Below are 21592 nucleotides of genomic sequence, written 5' to 3' on the forward strand. Positions count from 1 at the left end.
TGAGCTCCACACTTAATAATATCAGAACCATCCTCGACTACAGTATCACTGAGCTCCTCATACCTTAATAATATCAGAACCATCCTGGACTACAGTACCACTGAGCTCCTCATACCTTAATAATATCAGAACCATCCTGGAGTACAGTAACACTGAGCTCCACATACCTTAATATCATAAACGACATTCGGGTGTTGATTAATAGGGACCGAGCTGAGTCTCTACACAGTGCTGCAGTGACATTGAAAGACAATACACTGATATATGGATGTACTCCTCCCTCTACATGATATAAATACACTACTGCTTTGGCATGCATCCTCCTTGCTCCTCCTCATTCTGCTGCATCCATCTCCTGTTAGCACCCCTTCTCCATCTCCTTCTCCATCTCCTTCAAAACTGTAATTTCTCCTCCTTCCTCTGCTGCCTCACGCTAGCATCTTTTCCTATTAACCTCCCAACATCTTCTCCTCTCTTCTGCGTCCGTCCACCAGCCCAGCCTAGCACCTCCTCTTAGTGTCTGCTCGCCGTCACCTCCTCTTAGCCCCAGCTCTTATCATCCCTCGCACCTGACTCCTCCCTATACCTCTTCTGCCCTTCACCTCCTCCTAGCTCCTCTTACCTAAACCTTTTCCCAGCACCCTTCTCTTCCCTCCACCCCCTCCTAGCACCTCCTCTTCAGCCTTCACCTCCTCCATGGCATCTATTCCTAGAACCTTCTCTTCCCTCCACCCCCTCATAGCACCTCCGCTTCAACCTACACCTCCTCCATGGCATCTATTCCTAGAACCTTCTCTTCCCTCCACCCCCTCTCCTAGCACCTCCTCCCAGGGTCGCTAGGCCAGGGAGCTCACCTTGCCCAGGATCCTGCCCAGGAAGTAGTAGTGCCTGGCGAAGGAGTCGCCCACCAGCATCTGGGCGGTGGGGCTGGGGTACAGCAGCCCCTCATTGGTGGTCTTGAAGAAGCCCTGGTTGGGGTTGAAGCCCGACCTCAGCAGCTCGTTGAGGAACTCCCGGAAGATGCCGCCCCCGTCGATGCCGGCCTCGTCCAGCCCGTGGGCGTTCAGAAGGTGCACCCGGACCCTCTTCTTCAGGTCCGGCTCTGGGGAGACAAACGGGACCGGGTCAGACTTGAACTCATAACCTCGGGGATGGTCTCACACTGCTGATAAAAGCACATGATACAAGTCATCCGATATATCCGATGACGTCTCCCGTCTTTTATCATCATCGGTTAGGGTCACAGTGAAGACAGACGTGAGACATAGGATCCAGAGATGAAAAGAGACTCTGTTCTGTACTCTGGGACTTTACTGAAACATTGTCTGAATCCACAAGGACTGATTCCATTTGGACAGCCACCCTGAAGGTGGGGTGCGAAGGTGGAGATGCTGGAAGGTTAGAAGAGAGCCCTGGTGGACCACACACCCCTTGGTAAAGGAGGAGGTGTTGTGTTGTTTAGCTTCTCCACCTCCACCACCACCACCACCAGCACCACCACCACCACCTCCACTAACTTTAGCCCCACCGCCATCATCGCCTCCCCCTTGGTTTCCTGCGTGGCTGGAGTGATGACCAGGAGAGTGGTAATGAAGAGATGGATGCAGGAGCTCAGGGATAAACACCAGATGGTGTTTTTATGGAGTAATAAAGTAGATGGCCAGAATGTATCCATCTCTCCCGGTGAGGTGGCATTCTGCCCAGGGACAGATGACCTCACGCTCCCCTGGGCCTTTGGGCCGTCAGCTGAACTATAAACCACTAGTGGGAACATAACTTCAATCATACCTGGAGCTGGTAAACTGGGCTGCCCCTTAGGAAATCACTGTTAAAACCACTGCGCGCGTTAAAAGCCATTTAGTTTCAATAGCTTAATATCATTAGTTAAACGATGATGGTAATAATAATATATATCTTAGGTTGACAACTTTAGAAGAACGCAGATGCTAAAATATAAATTGGTTTGAAAACGGCTAGGTCAATGGTTAGTGGTAGAATCTCTCCACTACAGTGGACAACATTTTTGCTGCGCCCGGCTACAGTTATTTACATCAGTAGCATTTATGGCTGCACTCTTCTTGTTATTGTTATGTATTAGCATCTAGGATACGAGCTAATGCTAATTCCTCAGCAGCATTTGATTTACAGTTGAACATGTGTTCGACTGTGGTGGTGGTGGTGCGATCTGCATACAGTAGTTCATTTTATTCAATATGAGGTTTGGCTTCATAACACACACGTACAGACCTGCATAACCAGGTTGGTTGGTTGTGCTTATTATAATAAGCGACAGTTTTGCCAACGGTTATCCTGGTAGAAGTGGTTGACATCATGCCAATAAACATGATCAATAGACAATATAGTCAATATCTAGTCAAAAGACTCCCAGCATCATGTCCATCCTCCACGCTGGTCATTTAGTCGCTGACACCGCTCAGTAAAACCTTATTTAGAACCAAACCGCCACAATAAACCACGGTACGCCCCCTCATTCAATCATACGTCTCTGAACACCCAGCACCGGATAGAGTTCAGGTCATTAAACGCCACACCTTGCCTGCTACATATTAGTATTATTATCTCTACCTCTATAATACCTCAGGCAGGCTGTGACCTGTGGCACGAGAGACACAAGGTTAGGTTTCAGCAGGATTGTTCTGCGGCTGTAAATCACAGCGTCTATAACTTATAGACACATGATGATATACATGCCGCCTCCTGTCTCAGCATTCCGCTACTTATTCTAATCACAGCGCCACAAAGGGGCCCCTTTCAATTCAAACCCAAAGAGAGGTGGTGGGTTAAAATAATTGATTCCTGTTTTATGTATTCCGTTATAATCACAACAATGAATAGTGGAAACCAATAGTGAGCAGGATGTGAGGGCCTTCACCAGAGCCCGACATGTTATCCACCAGGACCCAACCGGTAATCTACCAGAACCTCACCGGTAATCTACCAGAACCCAACCGGTAATCCACCAGAACCCAACCGGTAATCCACCAGAACCTATCCAGTAATCCACCAGCACCCAACTGGTAATCCACCAGAACCTAACCGGTTATCCACCATGACAGAGAACCAATCCATCTGTACATCAAAAACACAACCTAGAACATCCATTTACGTCGACAACAGAACCGAGACCAAACCGACCTCCACACCAGCATAAAAGGAGCATGATTACCGTAAGAGGTGTGAATCTGGTTTCCTCACTGTTTAAACAGAAGTGGTGTGACTATGGTTTCCTCTCAGTTTAAATGGAAGGGCTGTGACTCTTGTTTCAACTTGATTAACATGGAAGGGATCGCCTTTTCATCCTGCCATCTTTGTTGTTGTTAATGCGTGTTGGATGTATGTATTATATTTGTGCTCTGGAATTGTCCGGCACCTTAGCATGAATAAACTAAACTAAACGAAGTGATGTGACTGTCATTTAACGCGGAAGTGGTCCGACTTGGTTTAATAGCTGGTTGACACACGTACCGTTCTCCGGAGAGAGTTTGTCGTAGGCGTCTTCGTAAATGTAGTTCCGTCTGATGGTGACGTTGATGCCGTCGGGGAAGGGCCCATCTCCCTGGACGTCCCTCTTGTCTGCGTAGATCAACCTCTGGAAGATCTGAAGGACAACACACAGAGCGGTCAGGACAAGAACTACCAAACAGGAGGGAGAGAAGGGCGTCCTGGTTTCGTTGCTGATGATGAACCTCAATTAGTGCATGTTACCACCCTAAAATATTCGTTGACAGAGACAGATGGACACAAACATAGGGGTGTATATATGGGGAGAGAGAGAGTGTTAGCGTTACCTTGACCCGTTCCTCAAAAGGAACAACAAAGGGAAGTTCCGTCAGGATGGCCAGATGTCTCTCCTCCGACACGGACAGCTGAGGGGGCTCCATGCCCACTGGAAACACAGACAGGACGCAAGCAGGTTAGCCTCACACCCGCAGGAAACCCATACAACATGCTAACAAGTTAGCACCTACCCACTGGAAACACAGACAGCACGCACACAGGTTAGCTTCACACCCGCTGGAAACCCATCCAACATGCTAACAAGTCATGTTCACACCTGCGATAATTACAAACAACATGGTGAAAGGTTGGCTTCACACCCACTGTACACACATACCACATTGTAGCACCGGACAAACTGGTTCACACGGACAACAAGCTAACATATTACCTACATACAGCATGCCAATAGGTTAGCATTAAAATGTTAATATACACAACATCCTAGTTATAATCATGTTAAATCCACACTGCTAACAGATCTAACAGATTTAGCTCTCCTGCATAAACCATCACAAGTAAAAGCTTGAGGCGGTTTAATCTTAAGGGGTCGATCAGGTGGCGTCTAGACAGCCTCCTGTTGATTCTGACATTGCCGTGGCTAACAGCTAGGTTAATGTTCAACTAGCATAGCACTACCTGCTGGCTATCGCCCCCCGACAGCACACAGGCCCCACAAGCCACTAGAATACCTCCCATTGAGGCAAACATCTGACCCCTGACCTACAACCCCCTCCCAGAACACAAAGAGTGGGGGGTCTGGGACCCACAGCTGCTGGGGTACAATGTGTATCTGCATGCAACCTTAGGATAAAGCAGGAGGCGATAAGCATTGTGTCTGGGCAGGCTAGTCTAGTAGTGGTCAGGTGGTTTGACTCCCAGCCGAAAAGGTTCTGTGTTTGAACCTCGGGTACACAGTCTGCCTCTAAGCATCCTAGAGCAGGATGACCCCTAATCCGTACCTGCTTCTTAAAAAGCTAACAGCCAAGATGTGGGCGACTGGCAAATTAGACCACCACAAAAATAGGGGGCATCATATCACCAGAAGGTTTTGGTGTTAACATTCATTGTAAGAAATTATGAAATGCACAGGTCTTTGATGCCAGCTTTACTATTTTTTTGTAATTTTGAGGTTAGGATATGCACTCTGGCAAGCATTAATTCTTCAAGTTGGACTGAGGGCAGACTGGATGCTGCAGTGATGGCAATCTCATGTGGAGGACCAAAGTGGTAGTTCTAGCGCCGTGGCAAGCTGCTCTAGCTACTACCTTATGTAAATATCTCTGCAAAATAATACAGAGAGGTCTTTGACGGAACATTAACACTTTTGATGTTGATTGTAGTTCATTTTTTTATCTAAACTAATTATCGTACATGTTACGCGTGTAATGACATGTATATGGAAGGAAATCACGATACGTAGCTTTGGAGGAAAGTAGGTTGGGATAAAATCTACTACAGAGAAGGGTGATTAAGAACCAAGTAGTATATAAGACAGTACAGAGACAGGTCCATAAGAGGCAGGTAGGGGTTGGACAGTACAGAGACAGGACCATGAGTAGCAGGTAGGGGATAGATAGTACAGAGAAAGGTCATTAATGAGTAGTTGGGGTGTCTTTTTCAAATAAACCTACATCTAGACTGTAGTAATTGGGGATCGAACAAAGTAGCTTTCAGCTGGGAGCATCCTAGTACACTATCCCGCCCCTCCGCTGGTTAAGTATTCCTCCATCAACGACGCAATCCCATTGGTCAGGCTGGTTCTTACCACGTATCCGCTCAGCCCAGACTCTGTCCCCCAGCCGCTACATGCAGGCCATTAAAAAGAGCTCAATCGTTTCTTCACTATCCAACACTAATACACACTTTTAATTAACTGAGCTGCGTGCGGCGACCCGCTCCATTAAGACCACGTTTGTTTTGTGTTTAAGTCAGGCTTCACAGCGTTTAGCCCGCCAGCAGAACTGCCACAACAGCTAAAAAGCCTCCTTAGTCCGGCTCCACTTCCACCTCGCCTCGATTTTCTGCTCAATTAGTCAATGTGATCTGGTGGCGTCAGCCCTCCCTCCCTCCCCGACCCCCCTCCCTCCCTCCCAGACCCCCCTCCCTCCCTCCCAGACCCCCCTCCCAGGCAGGGATACCACACACCGGCTCAATAGCTTCTCCATTTATCACACTGAACACCGGCCATTTAAGGAAATGAGGATCCAGCAGACAAACACACGGAACAGATGTGGCTCACACTCGCCTAAGCACACGCACATGCGCACACACACACACACACACACACACACACACACACACACGTTATTAACTCGTTATAAACTTGTTATTAACCTGTTTTTGGCAGGTAGCACATCTCGTGGTCTCATACTTTAGTTCATGATGCGAAGAATATCCAGCGTTTCCATACCAACCCCGAGGTGTATTTAAACCTCCCCCCGAGGACGTACCGTCAAGTGTCGACTGAAGAGGTCCGATGCGGCCCATCCTCCTGGTCCTCCACACGTGACGGGCGGACGGGACGTACAGCTGGGTGACCTGGGGGGCACGGAGCCAGCGGTCAGAGAGAGAGAGAGAGAGAGACAACGAGAGAGAGAGAGAGACAACGAGAGAGAGAGAGAGAGACAACGAGAGAGAGAGAGAGAGAGAGAGACAACGAGAGAGAGAGAGAGAGAGAGAGAGAGAGAGACAGAGAGAGAGAGACAGAGAGAGACAACGAGAGAGAGAGAGACAGCGAGAGCGAGAGACAACGAGAGAGAGAGAGAGAGAACGAGAGAGAGAGAGAGAGAGAGAGAGAGAGAGAGAGAGAGAGAGAGAGAGAGAGAGAGAGAGAGAGAGAGAGAGAGAGAGAGAGAGAGAGAGAAAATGAGAGAGAGATAATGAGAGAGAGAACGAGCGAGTAAAGAGAGGTGGAGGTAGAGCTAGAGAGACTGAGGTGTAAAGAGTGATAGGTTGGGATTCAGAGAGGTGATAAAGGGAGAAGTGGAGATACAGAGAGGTGGAGGTGTACAGAGATAAAGCGAGCGAGGAGGAGGAGGAGTCCTACCCGGTCAGCTCTGATGTTAACTTCTCTGGAGAGCCAGTGTCCCACAGGACAGAAGGGCCTCCGGATGTCCCGGGCCTTTACCATCTTCACCAGGTTAGTGATGACCTGGCGACGGAGAACAACAACAACAAACACAACTTTTATGATCCTTTATTAAGAAGGCCAACAAGCCCATTAGACAACACGCATTACTGCAGGGAGATATGAAGAGAGATGGCTTAAGGAGGCTTGGCCGTTCCCTCTTCATCAGGCCTATATTCCTTCTCTTAAAAAAAGCAATTTGAGAGCTGGGCCATTAGCGAGTCATTTATTGGTCGTAGAGAAGAAAAACGAGCGGCCCGCCCCTTGGCGGCAGGGCGGTTAATTACCCGCCAGGACTGCTGACATCAGCTGGGGAACGTGGAGGGCACGAGAGACACCACACCATTGGCCAACGGCTCACAGAGAGGGAGCATGCCATTGGCTAACGGGATCAGACTTGGAGAGAAGGGCCGTGCCATTGGGTCCTGACCTCAGGACAAGGAAAAGGATCATAAACGATAATAAATAAGAGCGTTTTGTCTGTATGGCTTATTTACCTCGATACAGACATGTAGACCATTCTGCTCTGGAGAGTCCAGACTGATCTTGGTCAGATTTGAAAGAAGATAAAGAAGTCTTATTTATTTATAGGATTGAAAGATTGCTTTGTAATAGCCATCATTTCATCTAGGCCACAACCTAGTGAACTCAAGCAACCCACAGTTGTCTACTGCTTGTCAGTCTCTATCATGGACCTGCAGGGGTTTGCTTTAAGGCTTGAGGGAAGTAGGAAAGTGAAAGCTTTGATTCTGTCAAAGAGAGACTGATGTCAGGTGAATGTAGGTCAACCCACGGTCCGTGTGCATCCACTACGGACCTCATCTCCATACTATTGAGTCACGCAGCCGATGCTGTAATCCAAAGCATTTTAAGGATTAGATTCACATATTAAAGGAGCAGGTAGGACGATGCTTAAGGAGGCCCACAGGTAGGCTGAGGACATGGGGACGAACCTAGTACCCATCAGTTCGGGGGGTCCGACACCCTAACCACTAGAGACTCTCCCGCCCCGTTCACACATGGTCCTAAAAGCGGAAGTGAGTGGGAAGGTCTCCTGGGGGCCATGTGGGCCAGAGGAGCCCATCTCCATATAACAACCACACTAAATGGTCCAATCGATGCGTTCTTCTCTAAAGCACATCGCTTTGCGTACGCCGACCATCAATCGTGGCCGATGGGCGCAGGCGTCAGGAGCCGGTAATAATGGCGAGTGCAGAACGCTGTAAGCGTTCGCGTGGCGGCGGGCGGCGAGCGGGTCTCGGCCGCGACTCTGGGAATGAATAAGCATTTGTTAATTAGCCGGCGGGGTTAAGTGCAAGCAGTAATGGGCCTTTCCCAAACTCTGGCGTGACACGCCTCTCCAAACACGGCCAAGAGGAAAGTTCCATTAGCAATATTAATACAAGCTTAGTTGATCATTTTCATACAATTACCTTCTTCCAATTAAATAGATAGCCGGACAATGGTGGCGATAAAGACAAGGGGAGGGGAGGCTGGTGACACCTGGGGAACATTAGCTAGTGGGGGGGTCACAACCGCTAAACCCACTGTAAATCCAGCGTTTCACTTGGAGAACGCCTTTCTCGCCCCCTTCCCCTCTTTAATAGGCTGTTTTAGCTGACTGGAGAGACCTCTCAGAAGATCTGTTTTTCAAACTCCTCACTTTCTTCCTCCTTTTTGCAGCTCAACGCCTGAACTCATCATCATCATGGTGTGCAGCGCGAACGCCGCCCCTTAATTAGCAGCGTTTCCTCTGTGAACACCACAGATAAATGAGCAGGGGGGGGTGAAACACTGTTAAGCGCCTCATTGCCTCTGGATAAACAAGCAATCCAGTCCTCCTTCCAGCTGTTAGCGTGCTCGCTTCTAGCCAGTTCGTTAGTAGCCGGGTCGCTACTAACTTAATTACGCTCAGTGTTACGCTCCGTGTTGTACCTTGAAGAGCTGGACCGTGCATTACTGCTCTCAGACCCATCTGAGTCTTAAAGCATGCTACAGGCTCCTGTAGTGTACCAGTGGGGTGAGAGGAGGATCCCAGTAGGGTGAGAGGAGAGCACCGGTCTTCCATGTGTTGAGCCCCACCTTGAAGAGCTGGACCCAGCGTTTCTGCTCGGCCAGGATGCGCTGCTGGACCTCCATGTTGGTCTTGACCCCCACGCTGCGGAAGGCGGCCATGTACTCCTCGCGGTGCTCCGTCTTGGTCTCGGGGTAGGCCAGCTTGATGATCCCCAGACAGGCGTCCCTCAGGCAGCGGGACAGAGTCACCAGCTCTAAAAGGCTGAAGGGCATCATGGACGACTGGCTGCTTCCTGGATGAACAGAAAAGCCCTCTACTACCTTAATAGTATCATAGTGCCAGTGGCCTTTGTGTATGATAAGAATATGCTATGTATGCTACAAGTGAGCAATGTGTATGCTAGGAGTGTGTTATAATGCATAGGCTAGGCGTATGCTAAGGCCCAATCCCATTTCTACCCCTTACCCCTGCCCCTTGTTTTGAAGGGGGAAGGGGAAGGGGAAGGGGAAGGGGTAAGGGGTAGAAATGGGATTGGGCCTAAGTGTGTCATGTATGCATGTAGAACAAGCACACTACCGCTACATTACAAGTGAGACATGAGCACGATAATAGTATGCGAGCATTATGCTACCTTCGAGCTCATGTCCGAAGAACTCGCTGTCATGCACGGAGATGAGCGAGTGGCTGAAGAGGGAGCTGAAGAGGTAGAAGAGGGGGATGATCCTGTTGGAGTCCTCCAGGGTCATAGGAGAACCACGCGAGATCACCTGGAGCAGGGGAACCATGGACCTGAGGAGACCACAGCGAGAGGTTAACTATCAACCATGGAGCAAGAAGAACCAGAACTAGAGGATAACTATCAACCATGGAGCAAGAAGAACCAGATCTAGAGGATAACTATCGAACATTGACCTGTGGAGAACAAGAACTAGAGGTTAACTATCGACCATGGAGCAAGAAGAACCAGAACTAGAGGTTAACTATCCAACATGGACCAGTGGAGAACAAGAACTAGAGGTTAACTATCGACCATGGTCCTTAGGATAACCAGAACTAGAGGTTAACTATCGAACATGGACCTGAGAATAACCAGAACTAGAGTTTAACAATCAAACATGGACCTGAGGATAACCAGATCTAGAGTTTAACTATCGACCATGGACCTGAGGATAACCAGAACTAGAGTTTAACTATCGACCATGGACCTGAGGATAACCAGAACTAGAGTTTAACTATCGAACATGGACCTGAGGATAACCAGAACTAGAGTTTAACTATCGAACATGGACCGGAGGATAACCAGAACTAGAGGTTAACTATCGAACATGAACCTGAGGATAACCAGAACTAAAGTTTAACTATCGAACATGGACCTATTATTCATGATCTTCAAATATTGGCACTAATTGTTTAGTTCAGTTATATGCAGATGACAAGGTTATCTGGAATTTCTATAACTAAAATTCAAAGCTCTTGGCTCTCTTTTTAAATAACAATCTCAATCTCAGGCAGAAGTCTTGTAGTACGAGTTTTGCCATAGATATAATCTTTGTCATTATCTACTATTAATTAAACTGATGGGTCTACACTTGTAAAAAGTGGATACATTTAACTACTTTAAGGACTCACATTACATTTTTATTAGATATAAAACAAAGGCTAGTCTCAGAATACTATATTGATAACTGATCATGTACGATACACTTAACCGGCTGCACTCTCACTCTAGTGGGACAATTTAATTGGTTGCTCTTTGTCTTAAAATTAATTTAACTATCCTTTACTCAAAATAGCTTTAAGTGCCATTTAGAACATCATATTCACTTAGACACACCCAACAACCTTTTTTATTGTCCCTAGAATCTTTAAAGAAATTGGGAAACATGCTTTCAAGTTTAAAGCACCATCAGACTGGAATCATTTGCCTAATTATTTCAAATTGATGACTTATTTTCATGATTTCAATACTTCTTTGCTCGTTCCATTTAAATCTGTTCTTGTTTCAATTGCATCGACCTTCACTTTTAGTTTATAAGTACTTCGATATGCTCTTGTGATCGCAGTCAGATGAGCGCTCAGAAGACTCACCCCGTGATCATCTTGGTGGTCATGGAGGTGATCAGGTACCACAGGTGTCTGAGGAACCGGGCGTTGAAGGCTAGACTGTAGAGCAACCTGAAAGGAACAAGACATGATTCAGATGCAGTACTTTATTAAACCCAACGGAAACCATTTGTAACAATAGCTCTGCTCAAGATGGAAAAATAGAACAAAAATGGGACAAAAAAGGTAACAGTCCAAATACAAACACAGAAATAGGAATATAATAAACATAAGTGATACTACTATAAAGTGGTTTAATGCCGGGTAGTGCACGTTAAATTGAAATTAAATATGACAATTACTGAAAGAGCGAGACATAAAGACAAGTTTATTTGGAGGAAGAGGAGAGATCCCAGGAGACGAGGAGAGTGGATTGGAGTGGAGGAGACGAGGGGGCAGAGAACTTTGCGAGTGCTGCCCTCCTGTGTTAACCTAACTATTAACCAGCCGACCGGCGTAAACACAGGAAGAGGAGAAACAAGGAGCATTTCCTCTTGTTTTAATACCGCAGACTAAATTAAACGAGCCATTAACTCTTATTTAGGGGCAGGTAGCGTCCATTACTAAACTGCTCGGTGGCTGCGGTACGAGCCGTGGGTCATAAACACCCCCGGCCCCCCGGCTTCCTGCAGAACACCAGTTAACTTAATGGAGCGCTGGTAGACAATGGGGGGGGGGGGGGGGGGGGGGGGGCTAGACCTCCCGGTGACCCCAGGGAGCTAGCAGGTCCCCACACACACACACACACACACAGGGTCAAACACACAGTCCCAAGTCCAGGCCTCCCAGGAACATAGCACCCAGGTGTGAACACCCTCTTTGTTCAAATGTGTGTGTGTGTGTGTGTGTGTGTGTGTGTGTGTGTGTGTGTGTGTGTGTGTGTGTGTGTGTGTGTGTGTGTGTGTGTGTGTGTGTGTGTGTGTGTGTGTGTGTGTGTGTGTGTGTGTGTGTGTGTGTGTGTTCCTTTCACACAATGGTTACCGCATGGGGACCATAGTGTGGTCAATAGGCAGCGGGGTCTAAAGGCTCAGTTAGGGTTCAACGTCGACGCAACGCAACGACCACAAAGACGTTACGACGCACTCGTGAACCTGTCTTGGTTCTGCGTCGGGTTCTGGTGAGCGGATCAATCACAGCGCTTGCTGCTGCGTCGCCTCGACGCAAGGTTACAGTTTTTGGGAGGTGTGCGTCAGGCCCCGGCGCTGGTCTGGAGCCCTGAAACAGCCCAGCATAAAGATGAGGCTGTGGCTAGGCAGGCTGTGGGGCTAGTGGCTCTCCAGGGGGAGGGGGACATCCAACCATCTGTCAGGGACCCAGGACCCAGGAGGGCAATAGCAGGACTCGGGGCTACTGCGCTAATGCTCGGGGCTACTGCTCTAGTGCTGTAGTCCTCGGGGCTAGTGCTCAGAGCTACTGGTCTTATGCTCGGGGCTACTGCTCTAGTGCTCTAGTCCTCGGGGATAGTACTCTTGTGCTCGGGGCTAGTGCCTGGGGCTAGTGCCTGGGGCTAGTGCCCGGGGCTAGTGCCCGGGGCTAGTGCCCGGGGCTAGTGCCCGGGGCTAGTGCCCGGGGCTAGTGCCCGGGGCTAGTGCCCGGGGCTAGTGCTCCAGTGCTCTGCTAACGAGGGTGCTGGGTGTTTGATTGAAATGGGTAACAAAGTGCTAACTGCCTGCTGACAGCTGATTTATATGCTGCAGGACCCAAAGCTGCACTTCAATCATGGAATGAACGGTCATAAACAAAGTCAGACACGTGTGTGTGTGTGTGTGTGTGTGTGTGTGTGTGTGTGTGTGTGTGTGTGTGTGTGTGTGTGTGTGTGTGTGTGTGTGTGTGTGTGTGTGTGTGTGTGTGTGTGTGTGTGTGTGTTCATTCCAGTGTAATGAAGGATTCAGCAGAAAGCCTGGGTCACCCTCAAGACGCTCCCTAAAACACTTCCTGTTTGACCCTCATCACGCTCAACAAACCACTTCCTGTGGGACCCTCATCAAGCTCGACATACCCCTTCCTGTGGGACCCTCATCACTCTCAACATACCACTTCTTGGATGCCAGCCCATTAAGCCTTGATTCTCAGTTTCTCTTGGGGATGACCCTAACAATTTGCCCGACCAATCGGAGGGAGCTTGAGCTCCGGTGAGCGGATTTGTTTTGACACGAGTCGAAGCCTGGCACCGGCAGCTTGAGGAACCAATGGCGAGCAAAGCAGAATGGGAGACGCAAAATTTAATCATTACGATTATGATTGGGATGGAAAACCAGTAGGATGGCAAGAGTTTGGCAGTCTGTCCCACCTTTGGGAGAAAGACTGTACCCAGTCACTAATTGGCTGAAACAGAGCTTGTCTGCCGTTTCGTTTACTTCCATGTGGCCTTGCATAGCAAAAAACCCAGAGCACTCTTTGGTGATGAGCTCTCACCCCAAAAGTGCTCCTGTTCCAATTAGCGCTCATTATCCCAGGTCAACCTTAAAACTCACAGCTAGATCCGAAGCAGAGGAACACCAGCTTGCTCTTTCATCTCAGAGCCCGTTAACGGCCGTGTGCCCCACAGCGACGCCCACCCAGCGATGGTAAACAACACCAGATACTTAGCGCTTAACTCCAAACACTGAGGATGGCTCAAACTCCCCCATACACCCAGGACAAACTCATCCAGCTGAAGCCCGTCCACTTATCACCACTTTATTTTACAACCGGGAAGTCATTCCGTTATATTCATTAGAGGGTAAATGGTGCATAATCATTAAAGAGTAAAAATAGACTTGGTTCTAGTGGTACACTGTATATATAAATATATATATAAAGCAGAGGTAGGCGGGAGTATGTATTTAGGAGCAGGCCGCTCCCTGATTGGTCGGCCGGAGAGCCCGTCTGTGTGACTGAACAGTAAATCAACGCTAGGATGCAATTTGCTCCCCTTAGCCTCTTGTAAAGCCATCCCCTCCTCTCAACAGACATTCATCTCCTCACTGAGCTAATTATTTTGTACAGATACCCGATAATGATGGAGGAGGACGGGGGAGGATTTATGATAAAAGCCACCACGCGCACGCTGCTGTAAGGGAGGGGGAGGGAGGGTCTAAACTCTCAAGGTAACACACGTCCGGCGGGCTACTGTAGTACCTGAGGATAACCACACACTTCCTCCCTCTAGAGTCCATGAAGAACGGGGTCAATCCTACACACAGAAGCACAGAAAGCTGCCAGCTTCCATGTTTTAGCTCCAGACAGATAGACAGACATTGTTCAGGTGGATGTTCTCCTGTACAAGAGGCACCTTCAACAAGGAGGACACTTTCATTTCCACTCTTGTCTATATCTCTATTTCTCCCTCCCTCTCCAGCACGCTCTATCCACCCTTCTGGACTAGACATCAGGCTGAGTATGCCTGACGTATTGCAGTCTAGAGCGGAAATGGTGGAAGGAGAGAGGTGGAGGAGGCAAGAGGTTTGAGGGGAAGGGGGGAGAGAGATGGAGAGGTAGAGAAGTGAGGGGGGAAGGGATGAGAGGTTGAGGGGGAGAGAGGTGGAGGAGGCAAGAGGTGGAGGGGAGGGGGGGAGAGAGATGGAGAGGTAGAGAAGTGAGGGGGAAGGGATGAGAGGTTGAGGTGGAGGGGGAGAGAGGAGAGGGGTGGGGAGGGGAGGTGAGAGGATGAGAGTCGGAGGGGGAGAGAGGTGGATGTGGAAAGAGATGGAGGGGAGGAGGGTTCGGGAGGTGAGAGGTGGAGGAGTAGAGAGGTGTTGAGGCGTGGGAGTGAGAGAGGTAGAGGGGGAGAAGGCTGGAGAAGTGTGCGATTGAGAGAGTTGGCGGGGGAGATGCGAAGAGCGTAATAGGAGTCACATAGGTGGGGAGGGGGCGTGCAAGGCCGTACACGCCAGCAGTAGAGGAACGGGGTTAGCCAGGCTAATTTTCCTCCATGCCAACATCATAGAGAGATCCCACTGTTGTCCCTCTCACTCACATCAGCCTGTAAACACTTACACACAGGCACAAACGTAAACTCATGTACACACACAGCCTGTAATCACAACACACAACCAGCCTTTAAACCCCGCTCACACACACACACACACCACATCACCAGCCGGTTAACACACACAACCAGCCTGTAAACCCCCGCTCACACACAAACAACAACACCAGCCGGTTAACACACACAACCAGCCTGTAAACCCCGCTCACACACACACACACAACAACACCAGCCGGTTAACACACACAACCGGCCAGTAAACCCGGCTATAGAGCACATACACACCTGACTTTGGGCACCATGAGGCGGTGCTGGACCATGAGGGTGTGGCAGATGGAGGCCATCATGGTGAAGACCTCCTCGCTGGCTGAGTCCCTCCACACCAGACTCAGCAGGGCGTTGGTCTGCTGCTTGGAGTCCAGCTTGTGGACGCATTCCTCCGTTATCAGCTGCACAGACATCCGCCGGTCGTCCTTGCGAAAGGAGAGGAGGCCGAGTTACGTTCTAGGACAGCAGTATGGCCACTCAGCCATTATGGAATCAATCATAATCACCATTATTTTGGTCAATATTGAAATCACGATCATTCAAACGATTATTTTTGAGTTTGATGCTCCAATGTTTGATGCTCCAATGCTCCAATGTAAAATAATGTAAAGATATGCATCAAGCTGTTCTGCACTTCCTGTAAAACATTTAAAATCAAAATCGCGATCAAAATTAGATTAATCGCCCAACCCTAACTCAACCCATACCTATCTCTTTGCTGGTCTCTACCAGGTGTGTTCTGCTACCTGTAAGACTTGTGACCTGTCAGATAGGCCATCTATTTTTACCCGTCTCTGTCTCCAGGTGAGCTACCTCCACCTGCCTCTCTCCCCAGGTGAGCTACCTCCACCTGCCTCTCTCCCCAGGTGAGCTACCTCCACCCGTCTCTCTCCCCAGGTGAGCTTCCTCCACCTGTCTCTCTCAAGGTGCGCTACCAGCCTCCAACAGTCTCCCTCCAGGTAAGTTACCTGCATGTGACTGGACAGAATGCCGTCGTCGTCGTCCTCCGAGTCGCTGCCCACCTCTGGTCTGCTGTGGCTCTCGGAGACGGGGAGGAGGGGGAGGAGGGTCTTCAGGGCCCCCAAGTAGAACAGGAGACCCTCCTCAGAGAGACCACCTGTCGGGGAAACAGGCCACCGTTTCATCACTGACATGTCCGGCTGCACGGCACTCAGTACCCCAGTACCAGACAGCCCTAATCCATCTCCATCACTCCGCTATAAAGCGCCACAAGGAGTGCATAATGGGATACTGCCCAATTTCTCCAGCTCATAAAAAGCACCCTGTTTATACAAATGCTTGCTACCATAAAAAAAACAGATGCTTCCAGGAAGGCTTTAACCATCACTTAGACTGATTTAATAATCACAGAAGACAATCTACTCTAAAAGCCTGGCAGAAGTCTCAACATGGGAACATTGTACTTGCATTATATGCTTTTATACAATATTAGACATTAAGACAGCTGGTAGCATGCAACAGGATGAACAACATCAACCAACAGCTGACATCAAAGGACACGACACCACTTCCTCTAACCACACACACACACACACACACACACACACACACACACACACTCACCAAGGCAGTTTTCTCCGACGGACAGGACGAAGTAGAAGAGCCAGGGGGCCTGTCTGTGTGAGGAGGAGGGGCCTATTGAGGAAGAGGAGGAGCATACGGAGGCCCCCAGGGCCCCGAGGAAGGCCTCGAAGGGGAAGCCGTGGCGGCGGTCGGCCAGCGCGGGGATGAAGAAGTGGAAGATCTGCTCTGTGAGAGGAGCAGCGATGAAGTCCTCGGTGAAGGCCCCGAACACGGACTGCCTGCAGGTGAGAGTACAATGGGATTATTACTGGGAACACTGGGATTATCACGAGGAAGACTGGGATGAAGATGGGATTATCACGCGGAAGACTGGGATTTTTATTGGGGTTATCACAACGAGGGCAGGGATCATCACTGGGAAGACTGAGATAATCGCTAGGAAAACTGGGAGGACACTGGGATATCAGTAAGAAGACTGGGATTATTACTGGTATTATCACTTTTCGAAATGAAGGAAATGTAAACCTAAATAAAAAGTAGTTCAAGTAGAATCTGAGTTCATCTTAATGTAATTTATATAATTCAAATCATAATTAGAAATATATTTAAAAGGAGAGAGATATAGACTAGACCCACCCACCCACCCACCCCCACCCCCACCCCCACCCCCACACACACACCTATGTAATGGGGATACCCCTATTGTGTATTTTGAGCGGGACAGCCAGAGACAGGCACCTCTCACTCTCCCTACTCCCACATCAGGCAGCCCATAGCCCATAATGAGCTACGAGACCCTGTGTGTACACAAGCACCTCTCACGCCCGCCTCGTTGCTCCTCAGAAGAAAGCACGGCCTCTTGTCGTTTGCCAGGCAGAATGTGTGGCACTGGAGGTAAACAGTGAATGGAGCAGACTGAGGCCTTTATGGCCGGCTGTAAACGGCTCCTACATGCCTTTACACACTCACCTCTGACTCAGAGGACAGAAGAGAAGGGCTTGTCTGTGTGAAGGACTTAATGGATGATTTTAACAGCATACACCTGAGACAAAGACATTCCTCTGCTCTAATAGGAGGTCCAAGAGGGAGGGGAGGAGAGTTTAACCATGTATAAATAAACAGGAAGCACCAGGATTTTCAAAATAAGGGTCTGAAGTTATAAGCTCCCCTCTTCTACAGAAACTACAGGAAGGTATTGGAAATGTGTTGATAGTTTTGAGTATCTACTACCCAGTGTATGTAATACGGTATTAGCCAAGTGTAGGTAGTATAGAGCACCTAGTACCTAGTAGGGGTGTAACGGTACACGTCCTTGCACCGAACCGTCACGGTTCAGGCACTTCGGTGCGGTTACAGAAGTGTACCGCGGTCCGTAAATGTGGTGTACATAGCGTTAATATGGCGAATGTAAAGGCTTGTTTTGCGATGCGGATTTTAAAACTTGAAGTCGGAGTTCCACCCGGACCGTTTAGCCCAAGTATACTACTCCTACTCCGTAATCCGACTCTGTAACTACGGAGAGCCCTCAGCAGCTCTCCGTCGGGATGTCGGATACGCAATGCAATTCTCTGCCCGATCTATCTTATATGTTGAATACAAACCATGTAAGCAGTGTTGTAAATAAACCTCCAAAGCTTTTCAAATCTTATTTGGTGTTTTATTGGTCCTTAAGGTGCAAAGTAAACAATGTACGAAGTAATTAAGGTGCAAAGTCAAACCGGAGAAGTGATTCAGGAAAAAAAAAAAAAAGTGACCAATCACAGCCCTTGCCGTCTCTGTTGCGTCGACCAATAGGTCAATGGCGTCGACGGAGTTAAAAAAATATTGGATACGCACGTAAGCTACGGAGAGGGTCTCCGACAGGCTCTCCGGCTATGGAGAGGGCTCTCCGTGTCTACTGTCTACGTACAGCACTTTAACATGCACACGCATTTGAAAAGGCACCATCCAGGTGTTACTATCGCCGTTGCTGTGAAAAAAAAACGAGCTGTGAAAACCCAGCTCGCGACACTATTTCAACAACCCCTGTCTGGGAATTCAGAAATGCAACTGCCATAACCAAGTTTGTTGGTGTTTTCATTGCTGCTTATCTACGGGTTGAGAAACAAGCAGTTTTCTTTTAATTTTCCCCTTAACTATTAACCGTACCGTACCGTGACTTAAAAACCGAGGTACGTACCGAGCCGTGACTTTTGTACCGTTACACCCTAGTACCTGCTAATACTGTATTTCCTAGTAGTAAATACAGTATTAGCCAGGGGCGGGTTGTGTATTAGTAATGTGTAGGTAGAGTATTAGCCAGGTTAAGGTACAGTATAAGCCAGGTGTAGGTACAGTATTAGCCAGGTGTAGGTACAGTATTAGCCAGGTGTAGGTACAGTATTAGCCAGGTGTAGGTACAGTATTAGCCAGGTGTAGGTACAGTATTAGCCAGGTGTAGGTACAGTATTAGCCAGGTGTAGGTACAGTATTAGCCAGGTGTAGGTACAGTATTAGCCAGATGTAAGTACAGTATTAGCCAGGTGTAGGTACAGTATAAGCCAGGTGTAGGTACAGTATAAGCCAGGTGTAGGTACAGTATTAGCCAGGTGTAGGTACAGTATTAGCCAGGTGTAGGTACAGTATTAGCCAGATGTAAGTACAGTATTAGCCAGGTGTAGGTACAGTATTAGCCAGATGTAAGTACAGTATTAGCCAGGTGTAGGTACAGTATTAGCCAGGTGTAGGTACAGTATTAGCCAGGTGTAGGGAGTGTATTAGCCAGGTGTAGGTAGTGTATTAGCCAGGTGTAGGTAGTGTGTTAGCCAGATGTAGGTAGTGTGTTAGCCAGGTGTAAGTAGTGTGTTAGCCAGGTGTAAGTAGTGTGTTAGCCAGGTGTAAGTAGTGTGTTAGCCAGGTGTAAGTAGTGTGTTAGCCAGGTGGAGGTAATGTGTAAACCAGCTGGGGTTTTTTTTATGCCACTTTTCCATTAGCAAACTCATGCCCACCCAGCTCTCCTGGTTTTACCTACAAATGCATAGCTGGCATCAAGACAGACGTACCTGGCCCCAGGTGTGCAGGAGGTGTAGCTGAAGAGCAGGGGTCTGAGCAAGTGTTCCAGGAGGGTGTTGGCTAAAGGCACTGAGGGGGCACCGCTGTACTCCAGACTGGACGGCAGGCGGTGGTTCACCAGGGCATACAGGGACCTGTAGTACCCTGCAACACACACACACACACACACACACACACACACACACACACACACACACACACACACACACACACACACACACACACACACACACACACACACACACACACACACACACACACACACACTTGTCATCGTATTCTGGGATTGTGGTCAGCAACTTGAAGGTCTGTTTAGATAAAAGGGTCCTAGCGGTCCAGTAAAGGTCTCCCTCACCTTTCTGGACCATGGAGTGCAGGATCTGCTCCAGGAGCGACGCCACGCTGTCGGCATCTCCCAGAGCAGGGAGATACGTTCTCTGGGAGGAGAACACCTCCAGCATCCTCATGGGAACCGACACGTTCAGGCTCTCCTCCCTGCAGTTCAGCAGCACCCTGGACACCCCAGATACATACTTTATTACGGGCTGTATACATTCTATACAACATTTAACCCTACAGGCTCTGCTCCCTGCAGTTAAAGTGTAATTCCAGTCTTTTTCGATATGAAGACCCATAAAACAGACCTCCAGACACTTTTTTTCATTGATAATCGAGTATAGAGCTTGCCCGCAAATGCCCGGAGCAATGTAACAGCCCGAATGGCTTCCATGTTATTGGCTAAGGGCACTGCGCACGCTTCCGAATCTGACTTTTTTTAACTAATATTGCTCGAAATAGCACCAAACTTCTGCAGTAGCATGACTAGGGTCCCTACACATAAAACTAAGCATCAAATACTTAGTTAACGTACTGGGAGTTTATAAAAAAAAATATTGTTTTTGAAGTCTGTGCCTTACCGTTGGGTCCATGTTTCCAGAAAGTCCACACAAGTCGATTACCGGCCACCGTAAATAATATAATAGGGGCTGCAACAAATGGAACTTAACAATCTCCCCTCTTGATACTTTGCTGTTTAAGAAATGTTGCTGTTTAAGAAATGATTTACGGTAGCATGCGGGCAATCGCGGGCAAGCAATATACTTAATTCTCAACAAAATAAGTGTCTGGAGGTCTTATTGGTCTTAAGGCCGAAAAAGACCCTGGGTTACATTTTTGCCGGAATTACACTTTAAGCAGAGCCCTGAACATCACAGATACATACTCTATTGTGTACTGTATATATACACATTCTATACACCATCTAACCCTACAGGCACTCTTCCCTGCAGTTCAGCAGAACTCTGGACACCACACTTCAATACAGCTCCATCTACACCAGTGCAGTGTTTCTCCACCTTGGGATCAGCCTTGCTTTGGGTCAACTGATATGCATATGGGGTAGCGGGAGATTGCAAACCTAAAAAAGCTTTGATGAGATATTTTATTATATATTTCAAAGTATCTAGTGGTCCAGGTCCTTTAGTATCTTGAGGTCAATGTCCTGTAGTATCTAGTGGTTTAGTTCCTATAATATGAAGTGTTCCAGGTCCTATAGTATCTAGTGGATCAGGTCCCATAGTATCAGGTGATCAAGGTCAAATGCTTTATAGCTTATGAAGCGATTGTGAAGCGTCTTTGAGCACTGGGAAAAGCGCTATATTAATTTGATCTATTATTATTATTAATAATAGTATCTTGAGGTCCAGGTACCGTACCTGCAGCAGAAGCCCAGGATCCTCTTGATCTGGAACAGGCAGGTCTGTCTCTGTGGTCCCGCCAGCAGAGACACAAACTGCCCATGGTGTTTCACCAGGCTCTGACACAGCCAGACCTAACACACACACACACACACACACACACACACACACACACACACACACACACACACACACACACACACACACACACACACACACACACACACACACAC

General features: G+C 48.3%; 1 protein-coding gene across 4 annotated transcripts in view; it reads right to left on the reverse strand.

Annotated features, from left to right (window-relative positions):
- The window catches only part of ube3c (ubiquitin protein ligase E3C), a 31565-nt gene that overhangs the window by 7817 nt on the left and 2156 nt on the right, over positions 1–21592 (reverse strand). For 3 of the 4 annotated variants that reach the window (XM_030348773.1, XM_030348772.1, XM_030348774.1), the window contains exons 6-19: positions 21378–21493; positions 20018–20175; positions 19653–19806; positions 16651–16889; positions 16035–16183; positions 15304–15491; positions 11034–11120; positions 9577–9734; positions 9011–9258; positions 6848–6952; positions 6252–6339; positions 3810–3907; positions 3487–3619; positions 855–1102 (exon numbers count right to left, since the gene is read on the reverse strand). In XM_030348773.1, the coding sequence (XP_030204633.1) occupies positions 855–1102; positions 3487–3619; positions 3810–3907; positions 6252–6339; positions 6848–6952; positions 9011–9258; positions 9577–9734; positions 11034–11120; positions 15304–15491; positions 16035–16183; positions 16651–16889; positions 19653–19806; positions 20018–20175; positions 21378–21493 (2169 nt within the window). The remainder of the gene's footprint in view (positions 1–854; positions 1103–3486; positions 3620–3809; positions 3908–6251; positions 6340–6847; positions 6953–9010; positions 9259–9576; positions 9735–11033; positions 11121–15303; positions 15492–16034; positions 16184–16650; positions 16890–19652; positions 19807–20017; positions 20176–21377; positions 21494–21592) is intronic. The other variant, XM_030348775.1, reaches the window with a different exon arrangement.

Source organism: Gadus morhua, chromosome 23, assembly GCF_902167405.1.
Source record: "Gadus morhua chromosome 23, gadMor3.0, whole genome shotgun sequence".
In the NCBI taxonomy this organism is placed as follows: domain Eukaryota; kingdom Metazoa; phylum Chordata; class Actinopteri; order Gadiformes; family Gadidae; genus Gadus; species Gadus morhua.